This window comes from Tenrec ecaudatus, chromosome 1, assembly GCF_050624435.1.
Source record: "Tenrec ecaudatus isolate mTenEca1 chromosome 1, mTenEca1.hap1, whole genome shotgun sequence".
Taxonomy (NCBI): domain Eukaryota; kingdom Metazoa; phylum Chordata; class Mammalia; order Afrosoricida; family Tenrecidae; genus Tenrec; species Tenrec ecaudatus.
In genome coordinates this window covers 73960494-73972928 of record NC_134530.1, presented here as the reverse complement: position 1 = coordinate 73972928, position 12435 = coordinate 73960494, and the positions used below count along the sequence as shown (strand labels likewise).

General features: G+C 48.5%; 2 protein-coding genes across 2 annotated transcripts in view; both read left to right on the top strand.

The window, feature by feature from the left end:
* The window catches only part of AGBL4 (AGBL carboxypeptidase 4), a 1434684-nt gene that overhangs the window by 1085482 nt on the left and 336767 nt on the right, over positions 1–12435 (top strand). The window lies entirely within an intron of this gene.
* Positions 1–12435, top strand: part of BEND5 (BEN domain containing 5) — a 54221-nt gene that overhangs the window by 13698 nt on the left and 28088 nt on the right. Inside the window, exons 2-3 of the mRNA XM_075539737.1 lie at positions 2378–2511; positions 4774–5158. Of these exons, the coding sequence (XP_075395852.1) occupies positions 2378–2511; positions 4774–5158 (519 nt within the window). The remainder of the gene's footprint in view (positions 1–2377; positions 2512–4773; positions 5159–12435) is intronic.

The following is a 12435-nucleotide window of genomic DNA, read 5'->3' as shown; positions in this document are numbered from 1 at the left end:
GTTATGCTGCAATGTGGGAGGAAAAACTCTGGTTCTCAGGCTGTTCATGGCGTGGCACTGACTTCTGTGTTACTGAATAATGGTGAGCTCATTAAGATGAAGGCCCTGCCTGGTCCTAGGCCCCTTGTGTCCCTGAACCTGATGATTCATTCACAAGGATAGATGCCCATAGTAACCATTTGGAACCTCAGGTTCCACATCCCCATTTTTGAAAGGGTTAAATGACAGGATCTGAGCATTGCTCTTAGTTCAAATATTACCTCCTTTTGTGAGTTGAGAGGTAACTCCTCCCCATACCTTCTTCGAGGGAGGCAAAATCCGGAGCCAGTGTTAAATCAGGGAGGTAGAACATAGTTTGTCATTTCCAGTTTGGTGGATACAGCTCAGACCTTTGCCTTGAATCTGTCCGAATTGAGACCGTACCCCGACACATTCATCATTCTAATGCCACCCACTTACCCGCCTCTCTCGCTTTCTGTCACTCTGCCTCATTCTTTATCTTCACACATACAACCGTGCAAGTGAGCACGTGGGGACATTCTCCCTCCACTTTATCCACTCCCCCCTCCTCCCCACCCCTCCCCCCACATGCTAGTTGGGGATAACTTTATTTTGCAGTTACTTTCTAGCAGCGTCTTGGCATAGAACGAGTCAAGTGTGATTTGGTAGGAGAGAAACCTTTGCTCGGTTAGGATGACCAAAGGCCTTGCTATTGTTCGTGCCTAAACCATTGGATTATTTTATAAGCACAAAGAGGACAAAAACAGGCTATGCTTGTGAAAACTGAACCTTGGGGTTCCTGCTCAGCTCAGTGGGAAGGGCCATTTTCATTTTTGACCAGGAAGGATCGTTAACAAAGATCAACTCTTTGTTCCAAGGGTGATTTCTCTACATCCCATATCTTGCTTAAGTCATTCATTTGTTTTGTTTTTTAATTGTGTCCTTACTCAACTTATGATTAAGGAAATAAAATGAATCATGACACGTTGATAGCCCCAACTATAATGTTCCACTTATCAAGTGCCTTACACTGTGCCAGCCGCTGTGCAGTGGGTTGTGTGAATTGTTGATCTCGTCTCTACCTCATTTGTGACAGTGGAGGGGCTTGAGGCTGCTAGGCTGAGACCATTCTCTGTCCCCCTCACACTGTCCCGAGAAGAGCCGAGTTCCCACGTCAGTCCTTCTCACAACAGGGTGCCACATATCACCAGCGGGGCTCCGTTCTGAGTACCACCTGGGGATATTTGGTGTTTTGACTATGTTATGGAATAGTTAAGGAGCCCTGGTAGAGTGGAAGTTATGTGTTGGGCTGCGATCTGCATGGTCAGCCGTTTGAAACCACCAGCAGCTCCATGGAAGGAGGACTGGCCTTTCTATTGCCATAAAGAGTTTCAGTCTTGGAAACCTGCTGCAGGGTCACTGTGAGTCAGCATTAACTCTATGGCAGTGAGTTTGGGTTTTTGTTTTGGTTGTGGACTAGTTGTGCTTCATAAACCTCTGTCTCGGTTTGTCCAACAAATTCCAAGAAAAGAAACCTGGCCTGGAGGAAATAGGTTTAACAATACATTCAACATACCCCAAACCAGCCGCACTGCCATTGAGTCGATTCTGACTCCAAGTCACCCAACAGAACAGAGTCGAAGGGCCCCTTTGGATCGCTGAAACTGTTAAGTCTGGGCGGGCACAGGAAGCCACAGCTCTCTTACTTGGAACGGCTGGTAGATCTGTCCTGCCTCTTCCTCAGGTTCACACTTTGAGTATGGCCCTTCAGGTCTCTGAGTTTAACTTTCCAACTCCCTAAGAGAGCCAGCCCACTAGGCCACCAAGACCCCTCAAACTCGGGCATTCCATAATCGATACGGCTAAAAAGACTGTTCCTGTACTCAGCACTCTTCTCGAAGCTGCCCTGGCATCCCAGTTTAGGCCATGGCGGGTGAGAGCCATCATCCCTTTCCTGCCTGTTGCTACCTGAGCTGGCAGAAACCCACTGGGTTTTCCTGGAAGACTCCTGGCTTTAATAGAATCCCTCTTGTAGAGGAATGTGCCAGTGAAGTTAGAACAGATCACAATCGCAGCGCCATTCCAGTTCCCAGAGTCTAGAATTCCATAAAAGGACACTCTTTAAGATGGACTTAGAGACAGCCCTAAGCTAATCTGTTGGATGCCATTTCCACCCTTTAGTGGGGTTGTGCTTTTAAAAAGCCCCCTTGATGGCAGAAGGCTCTGCACTGCCACTGTCAGGGATGGAGGAGGGGCGTGGCCTCAGCTTATCTGCTTTTCCCTTTTAACTGGTCTGGCCTACTCTAGCTTTTGAGGTCATGGGCATTTTGAGCATTTTGACTCAAAATGAACCTTGTTTTCTTGATATGCATTTTAGAAGACAAATCTGACCTTGAAAACAGTGTGATGCAGAAGAAAATAAAAATACCAAAACTTTCTCTCAATCACGAAGAAGAAGATGGGGAAATTAAAGATTATGGGGAAGAAGATTTACAGCTTAGACACATCAAGGTAACAAAATCTTTTCTTTTTTTGGAAGTATGGGGATCATTTTCTTATTTCTCATAGCTTAAGAATTCCAATTTGGCCTCCTCTCCTCACATAAATGTCCCCTGGTATCAAAGGCCTTGGGTTTTTTTAGGGTTTTTTTTCTGGATGAGATAGGCCTGGGCCAGCTAGTATCCAACTTTCTAGGGAGCCTGGCGCCAGGCTGTTGCACAGAGTACCGACCGCCCTGCTGGCACAGTCTGTGCAGTGCGTGGCATCGCTGCTGGGGTTTAGGGTGATGCGCTGCTCTCTAGCTCCCAGTGCTGGAGAGGTCACTGCTGGATTCCAGGAACATTAAGCAGCTGTTCTTGTGCAGCAGTTTAGAACCTGTCACTATCCGATTGCCCCAAATAGCTAAGGGCAGATGCTTTGGGAAATGAGCTGGTTCGGGTTCACAGAAGAAGGACCTTGGGTTGGGAGAAAGCTCTTGCATAAGACTACATTTGCATTCTTATGGAGCCCGATGGGCTCCCCTCCAGGCTTCATGTGGTGCTCAGCGAACCAGGTGGTTATTTTCTTTGCAGTGGGTACCTTATAGGCGAAGCAAGGGAAGAGGAGAAAGACAATGTCTTTTGCATTGCTCATGGACTGATTTTAGACAGGCCAAAGGCAATCATGAGGCGTAGTCCAAAAGATGTAGCTGCAATCAGTTCAGGGATTCTCCTTATAAACCTTGCTTCCTGGTGCTCTTGTTAAGGACCTTGCCCTATGCTTGTTTCTGGAGCCATGGAGATGAGACAGATGAGGTCCCAGCCCTCAGGTGTGTGTGTGAGGTGGGGGTTGGGGAGGGGGAGGGTTCCTCATAGTGATGAATAAAGACCTGTAAAGCGGTCATTATAATTGTAGCCTATAAGGTCATTTAGACTAAAAACAAAGACAGCTGCCATTAAGTTGCCCCCAACCATTGGTGACCCTACAAGGGTCAGAAGAGAACTGCGCTCTAGACCGCTCTCAGGGGTTAACTTTTTGGAAATAGACCACCATGTCTTTCTTCCCAGATACCTCTAAGTAAACTCAAATCACCAACCATCCAGTCCCCGCTGAGCAGGCCAGGAGCACCTTTTTCCCAGGGGATGAAACGACATTGAGTTTGGTTGTGTAATGAAAATCTTAAAGTCACTAAAAAGGATTTTCCTCTGTAAGCTCCAGAACATTAGTGAGTGGTGAAGGCAGGACACAGTTATGTTGTCCAGAATCTTATTTCCTTAATTTTCTGCATCTCCTAGAAGGGCCCTCAAGTGGAAGAGACCCTAACCTTCCCTGTCCTGGATGAGGAATTAAATTGGTTCTATAATTTGCACAGCCCCCTGAACTAGAATTTTCTCAGGCAGTTGTACCCTCAACCCCCAGCTCGCCCCATATAATTCCCTTCTATGAACTGTCCTCTCTGTATACACTGGCTTGCTGAACTTGACCAGGGTCCAAGCCGAGACTGGCAGATGACGGGGAAAGGAGCCTTGTGCTGGATGTTGGGCTCCGGGTTCTGGCTCTTGCTTTGTCCGTAGCTCACTGAGGTTAGTCCTTCTCCACTCTGAGCCCCTGTTTCTTTATTTGTCAAATGAGGCCGTTAAACAAGAAGAACAGCTCAAATAGTCGTTGACCTTCCTGCTTGGGCTCACCAGTTTTGCGCCCCCGCCATTTTCCAGCCCTCAGTGGGGACACAGAGAGAGTAAGAGGTGACCCTTGCCCTAGAGTAGAGTGGAGTTTGTAACATCCGTCCTAACTATAAACGCATTCTTGAGGAAATGGTTCTTTAGAGAAATACTTTTTGGTTCCTTGCGTTTGAGGGGATTTGACTGGGAACTCCCTTGGGAACAGCTTGGGCTAGCCAGACTTTTCCCTGATTCTGCACAAAAACACACTGACCAGCTTGGCTGAGCAAGGCATTGCCCAGGCACGGTGGGCAGGGAAGCTGGAGAGGATGGCCCCAGTATCATTTACATCCCAGAGGCCAAGGGGTGCAATACCACAAAGTGCCAGCCCATTGGGGGGATTTGGGGTTGCAGCATGCTGGGGGGCTTTGGGCAAGCCCTTTCCCCACACTGGGCCTCCGCATGCCTCCCCATTTGTAGAGCATAGGGCTTTGACTACGTGTTTGCACTGGTTTCTCCACACACTGATGTTCTGTGGTTCTGTGATTCTAGGATTGTCTGGGGAAATATTGAGCCGCAGCCCAAGGAAATCTCAGCTGCCCTTGCCTGAACTGATTCTCGTTGTCCTACACAGAGACCTGAGGGGCGGAAGCCAAGTGAGGGGGCGCACAAGAGCATCGAGGCAGTGGTGGCCCGGCTGGAGAAGCAGAACGGCCTGAGCCTGGGCCATAGCACGTGTCTGGAAGAAGTCTTCGTGGCGACCTCCCCGGGCCCAGACGACATGGACAGTCTGGAGGATGCCGCCGTGCCCCGGGCCCTGTACGAGGAGCTGCTGCGCAACTTCCAGCAGCAGCAGGAGGAGATGCGGCACCTCCAGCAGGAACTGGAGCGGACTCGGAGGCAGCTGGTCCAGCAGGCCAAGAAGCTCAAGGAGTACGGCGCACTTGTGTCTGAAATGAAAGAGCTCCGAGACCTCAACCGGCGGCTCCAAGACGTGCTGCTCCTACGGCTTGGCAGCGGTGAGTGCCCCAGCAGGCAACTTACCACCCCACACAGCTGGGGTGCTCTGTGCTACTCCTCTTCCGGGAGGGCAAGGGGACAGGACAGGCCCAGGTCTCCGAGGCTAGAGAAGAGAAACTTGGCTCCGCAGCTGCAGAGTTACCCTAAGGAGGAGTCACCCCCCGTCCACAGGGCCCCAGGTAGGAAGCCTCAGGTGTTCCACAGCTGCGCTCTCGAACAGTGGTAACTGAGGCTTGGAGGGCTGACAAAGTGTTTATCGCTGGTCTTCGGACACTTCTTCAGCAAGAGAGATGGCCCCAGGGATTGTAGGGAACCTCTCTGCAAAGAGATTTGAGGATCGTAAAGAGTACTAGACAGTACCCTTAAAAACGATATTACTGGACATCAATAAGCGGTCAATGCCACAGGAAGGGTGCCAATCAGAGGACACGGAAAGTCAAAGGAGGGAGAGGTTATTTATAGCTGTGGGCATAAGGGAAGACTTGAGAACAGAACTGGACCTTGAATGGTAGGCGGTGTTTCAGGCCCAGGAGAAGGCAGAGGTTAGCCATAGCAAGGCACAGGAAAACACTTGGAGCATACCAAGAAGAGATGTTTTTCATGTAGTTTGAGGGCAATGGCTGAAGGCCTTTAGAACTCTACTAGCAGGAGGATCTGCTCTCTTTTGATGGGAGGAGGAAGCAATAAAGGCCTTTCAGCAGGGAACCATAGGACCTGAGGAAGGCTCATATAAAGATAACCGTAGCACTCCTTCAGTTTGCTCACAGAAGAACTTACTAGGCTCCTCCGTTGCACGAGATTTGAACAAAGCAGGTATTCATTTTTTGAAGTGGGCTAGAAAGAGAACCAGTAGCAACCTAGCAGTAGGCAGAAGAGACTGCTTACCCGCGAGGAAAAAACAGAATCATTCTCCAAGCATAAGGCTTGAGAATTCTGAGCCTTAGGGACCGTCAGTGTGGAGAGAATCAGCACACCACAGTCCTCCATAGCTCCCCAAAGCAGCGATTAGCAATCCTCGGTCTGTGTGCTTTGCTTTAAACCAGGGCTAGTCTGGCCTAGGAGCACCAGTTCTAGTCCTCAAGTTGAAGTCCAATACTCTTTTTCATTGATGAAGGAAAGTCTCTGTTACCTAGATAACATTTCCCGTATAATGGCTCGTTCCACTTCAGTGGTATCATCTCTCCTTACTTAGATGTGTGAGTGCCTTGTACTTCTTACAGGAGCCCCGGTGGTGCTGTAGTTATATGTTGGGCTGTGACCCGAATGGTCAACAGTTCAAAACCACCAGTAGCTTCAAGGGAGAGAGAGTGGGCTTTCTACACCCATAAACAATTACAGTCTCCGAAACTCACAGGGTGGAGGGGAGGGGGGTCGTCGTGATGAGTCAGCGTTGACTGGATGGCAGTGAGTTTTGTTTTATTTTTTTACTGCTTACAGCTCGGCTCTAGCTAGTGTCTCAATAGATACTCAAGATGGCCTGAGGAATCAGTTGGGGCCTTTCTGTGTCCTTGTCACAGAGCAGGACAGTGGCATTGGATTATTCAAAGTCGTTTGGAGAAGCAAAGCTCAATCTCTAGTCGTAGAGCATTGTCTTGGCCTTGGCCCCTCTCCAAGCCATAGCCTAGAGCAGGCTCACAGCAGCACTAAAGGTCACGTGTAGTTTGCAACTTTAAAATGCATTCATAAAAACAATCTCAACGAGAAAGCCTAAATGTAAAAATTTTGTGAAAGCTGTGTTGGTTTTGGCATCAAGGACAGGAAGAAAGCTGGAATTGATGGAGAGAAGAAGGATGTTTCATGTTCTTCACAGGAATGCTTTCTACTTTCATTAGAGTCTGTATTATATGCCTTGTAGGGGCAGGGCTTACCTGGACTCCCGGAGTTTCCCGTGGTTATGAGTTGTGTTTAAACTGCTGGGGCAGTAAGATACCGCATTTGGCATCAGCACACACTCCTTCTAGTATTTGGACCAACTCGGCCTCAACCATACTTTTAGTGTTTGAATCTTTTCAGATTCTCCCATCCAATAGGCCTTGAATGCCTCTTTCGAGGACCCGGGGATGACTCTTTCCTGGTCTAAGTCACAGTTGGATTGACTGACCATAAATCAGCTCAAGGCACAAGTACATATGAAGTCCTACCATCTACACACAAATAGTTTAAGGTCTCTACCCTTGAGAGGTGGCTGTTTTCATGGAGGATGTATGCTTTACAATAAAGGTCTGAGTTCAAATCCTAATTTCCCTGCTTCCCAGCTCTGTGGCCTCAAAAATAACCACCACCACCCTTCCTTTCTTTCTTTCCTCTTCCAAAATCGGTGCCAAGCATTTTGCCAAATAGCAAGTCATTTAACCTACTTGTCATACAGTTGTTGACTCTGCCCGCGAGGAGCTCCCCGTTGGATGAGGAAGGCACTCACGACGACAGTCAATGTTAGTATCACACATCAATGTGGCCATGGGGATGGCATGGCAGGGGGCTGGGAGCAGCAGGGAAGGGGCCCCTTCTCACTCCATCTAAAGGGAATGACATATAAACTGAGACCGGAAAGGTGAAAGTTCATCCAGGCAGAAGTGAACAGGTAGGAAAAATAAGGAGAAATTTGGTAGAGAGCACCTCTCTGAGCCCCGATGTTCTCATCTTTACAATTTATGGAGATGGGAAATGATAGTATCCAATTCACTGTCATGTAGGATACAACACAAGGCCTGGCATGCTGATGCTCAGTTACTGTTAACTTCTTTTCTACACCATTAAGTCTACGAGCTAAGACGAAATCTGTTCTGGTTTTTAACTCTGGTTCCCACACCCATATAATTGACAGTGACCTTGGTAGGTTCATTAACGTCTGCCTTTCGAGGTTTTCTATTTATAAAAGATCTAGACTGCTATATGGGTTTGTTCATTTACGCATTAAGTCCGTTAACCCTGAGTGGATGCATTTTGAGCCTAGGAACTTGGCGAGATACAAAGAATAATGAGACTTTGGGGAGAGGGGTTAAACATGCAAGCATGTAATTAAAATGCAATGTAATGGGAGTTGGGAAGAGACCAGTATTAGGAGCCGAAACTCTCTTGAATCTGAAAGACATCTCGTTGATCTTTCACCACCACCAAGAAACCTGGAACAAAGCAGGCAGCGAGCAGCCAGCAAGTGATCTCGCAAGAACCGGCAGACTGACTGTGAGCTTCATGGGCCCTCTAAGAAACACTCCTCTCTGGGCTTGATATGGCCGGGGCTGTGTCACCCATCCTCTGCCCTCTGGGCCAGGCTTGGCTATGGTTCTTGGGAGCCTGTCCTGAGCATTTTTCACCTGCCCTCCTCATTTAGGGGCCTAGCGCGGTACAGTTTAGGGGCTGGGTTATTCACGTTACAGGCAAACCCGGAGACCAGAATGGCCAACAGATTTGAAGATGCCCCGTGTTAAAAGGGAAACCTCCCCCCATGGAAGACCAAGAAGCAGGCAGTGAAGAGTCTAGGTGGCAAAAGAGAGAACCAGAGCCAGGCTTCTGGATTCTGGTGGAGACCTTGGAGTGAAGAGCCTGCCCCCTAGCAGCCAGGACCTGTAATGGTGTGTGCTGTAGAGAGCCACACAAGAGGGAGGGACAGCAGCAGGCGCTTACCAGAAAGTGTTTCACAGCCTCCTCTTGATGGTGGCTGATTTCTCCATGTGTGCATTTATTCAATCCTCTTCTCACTCACTGTACAAATAATAACTGGACAGGTTTAACAGGAGTGATTCTACAGGACAGAGAGCCCTGGGGCCGTGAAATAAATGAGAGAGGGCATTACCGAAGCCCAGAATATGGTCCTGGCCCACTGCCAGAGGTCTGGGCTCTCCCTGGCCCTGTGTCCTGCATGGCATTCCTCAGCCCTTGGCTTTCACCCTAACTAATATGAGGGTGACCTTCTCCCCAGAAAGGACACGTCTTCTCTTTATAAGTCAGACTTGCCTTCTCTAGGAGCGTAGCACGGGAAATAGCCCTTCCTGGTGACCAGCCATATGCCCAGCACGCTCTGCGGTCAATCAGTGCCTGGCCCGTTGCCCTTTCCTTCCTTTCCTGTCCTCCCACAAAGAAGTGAATGCCAAGGATACACAAAAGCAGGAAAACATTCTGATTTATAAGGTACAGATTTATGTATGTATATTCATTGATTCTTTGATTTTTTAAAAAAACAAAAATTTATTGAGAATGCGTTTTGCTCCATGCACCACGGTAAGTGCCCAACTCACGGGCATCCAGTTGATTCTGACTCAGTGGCGACACTATTGAACAGAGGAGAAGTGCCCTGTGGGTTTCTGAGGATATAATCTGGGGGACAGAGGTCTCAACATGCTCCTTTGGAAGGACTCATGGGTTTGAACTGCTGATCCTGCGGTTGGCAGCCCAACATCTAGTCCACTATGTTTTCGGGACTCTATATGTTTAGTTCTAAAAATATAGAGATGGACAAGACAGAGTACCTTCCTTTAAACAACCACAAGCCGGTGTTTTAGAGCAGAGTCTTACACTGAAGTTGGCAGCTTCCAGAGAGTTCCAAGGGATAAGGGGAAGGAAGACAGTGGCGGGGTGAGCTTCAATGTATGGGCCAAGGTCGGTCAGAGTTTCTCCTCGGCTGCATGAGATAGTCTCCTCAGAGTTTTGCACAATACCTGTGACTGATTCCAACCCAGCACCTCTATCAGACAGGGAAGAACTGTCCCATAGAGTTTCCAGCGCAGCACATCTGTATGGAAGCAGACCACCTCATGTTCTATGGCGCGGCTGCCCAGTTTGAACTGCATAACTTCGCTCCAGCAACCAAGCACTTCATCACTGCGCCACTCCCCAACAGGCAATTCCGAGTCCTGGAAACCCTGTAGGACGGCTCAGAGTTGCCCCAGAAGGGCTTCCAAGGCTGCAGCTCTTTGTGGAAGCGCTGGCGCTTTGCTCCTGAGGTGGGGCTGGTGCGTTCAAACCACTACCCTTCCAGGTACTGGCTGAGTGCTTAAGCACTGCACCACCAAACCAAATCCCCAAACCTGTTGCTGGCGAGTCGATCCTGACTCATAGTGACTCTGTTAGATCGAGCAGAAATGCCCCTTAGGGTTTCCAAGGCGGCACACCAAGGACATTTATCCAGCCCACCGTTTTTTGTCGTTTTATTTTTACTTCAAAATAAGATACATGCAGTGTGCATAGGAATTTATTCATAGTTGTTTTTTAAACTTTAGTCTGGCCCTCCACCGGGTCTGAGGGCCAGGGAACTGGCCCCCTGTTTACAAAGTTTGAGGAGCCCTGCACTGTAGGCCCTTCTGGAAGCCGGCTGCTACCTCATTGTTTTCCCGTGGTGAGTCCCTTCTATGCACCTTTCGGTTAGCAGCCGCACACTCAAACAGTGACCGCCAGGGCACCTCACTGCCACATAGATCATTTCATTCCAGGTACTGTAAGCACCAGCAAGGCTCGGGTGAACTCCTGGAATATAGAGAGGAGCAGCCTTGAAAATGGCCTACAAGATGCACCCGGAGTCTAGCGAGAAGCACAGGCCAGGACACAGGCGACTCCAGACTGAACAGCACAAGTGCTCTGGTGGCCAGGGCTAGCCAGGTGATGGGCTAGCCAGGTGATGGGCTAGCCAGTTGATGGGCTGAGGTTTGTGTGCATGCCTTTTTTGTTGGGGAGTCTAGGCAGCAATGATGAATTCTGGCCAGAAGAGGTGTAGCTAATGAGAATAATAGCAGTCACTGGCATGCAGCAGCTAGGACTTCACAGGATTCAAAGCACCTTGACATTTCTATCTCATTAGACTATTCCAATAGCCTTATTTCGAGGTCAAGTAAGGATTATTATCTCCGTCTTCGAGGAGAGAAGGCAAAAGGAAGAGCTAATGTCCCTGTTGGCCAGATCACACGCTGGTTGACGTTTTGAAAGAAGGAGAAAGTTATTGTGGACTGTATGTCTGCCTTGGCGTATTCAAGCCGGATTTCTAACACCTCTGTACCCCTCTGGGCTCATGCTTGTGTTCTGTCCAAGGTCCGTTAAAATACCAGCTTTGATCTTTAAAATCCTTTGCGGTCTGAGAGCTGCCTTCTTGAAGCCAAGGTCTCTGATGGTACCTTCGAAAAGGCAGCTAATGTCAACCAAATGCCGCCTGTTGGCTATTCCCTGCAGAGGAGGCAAGGCAGACTTTCGTGACCGACACGACTTACGTCTGCATCTCAGCTCTCTGACTCATTATGTGTGGGCCTTCCAGCCAGTTCTAACCCTCCTCAACTTGTGTTTTCTCTTCTGGACGGTGAACACCTTAGTGCCCATGCACAGAAGCTGCAGAGCCAGGTTGGCAATTAAGAGCCTGCATAGATCCCGAGGCCACACATACTGGGCTTGAACTCTGTCTCTTCTCCTGTCTGATTGTGTCATCCTAAGCAAATGATTGAAGCTCCTGGGCTTTAAGTTCCTTACCTGCAAAACATATCTAACGATGGCACCTGCCACTAAAGTTCTTACAAGAATTAAATGAACAGATAAATGCATGTAAAGTCCTTTACCCAGGGGCCAACACAGAGTAAGGCTCAGCAGATCCTATAATGGTGATGGTAGAATTGTTTGAAGGCGTGCATTAGATAATGTGTGTACAATACTTGATACAACATGTGTTAGTCTGGGTAGACTAGAGAAACAGATTCATATGTATGTAAGAGAAAGTTTTATATCAAAGAGTAATTGAATATTGTGAAAACATCCCGGCCCAGCCCAGATCAAGTCCATAAATCCACTATCAGCCTATATGTCCGAAACCAATCTATGAATTCCTCTTCAGGCGTACACAGCACATGCAATGATGCCGGATGCAGGAAGATCACAGGCCAGTGAGTGGAACGTCTTGTGGATCCAGTGGTATTGTAAGCATCTCACTACTGACAGAGGGGCTCCACATGGCTCCTTCAGATCCAGGGCTCTAGCATAGCTCCACGTGTCTTGTTCACAGAAGTGTCTCACAGGGAGTAAGCGTGTGTCCCGTCTCCAATGAGCTATTTATCTCCTTAGCGCCTCCAAATGAGGTCATTAAGCTGCAACCTGATTGACAGGCTAGACCCTTCCACTCTTAAGTCTCAAATTGACAACAGATTATGTAACTACTTACTACACGGCGTAATTATTCCTCGTCCCATAGCAGAATATCAGCGTGGTTGTTGGTGATGTGTCAATCTTTGGGCAACCCCTACCGACTCTTGATGATTGCCACTTTCCCTTGTAAGTTCTCAGAAATCCTACTTGAGCAGTTCCTTTT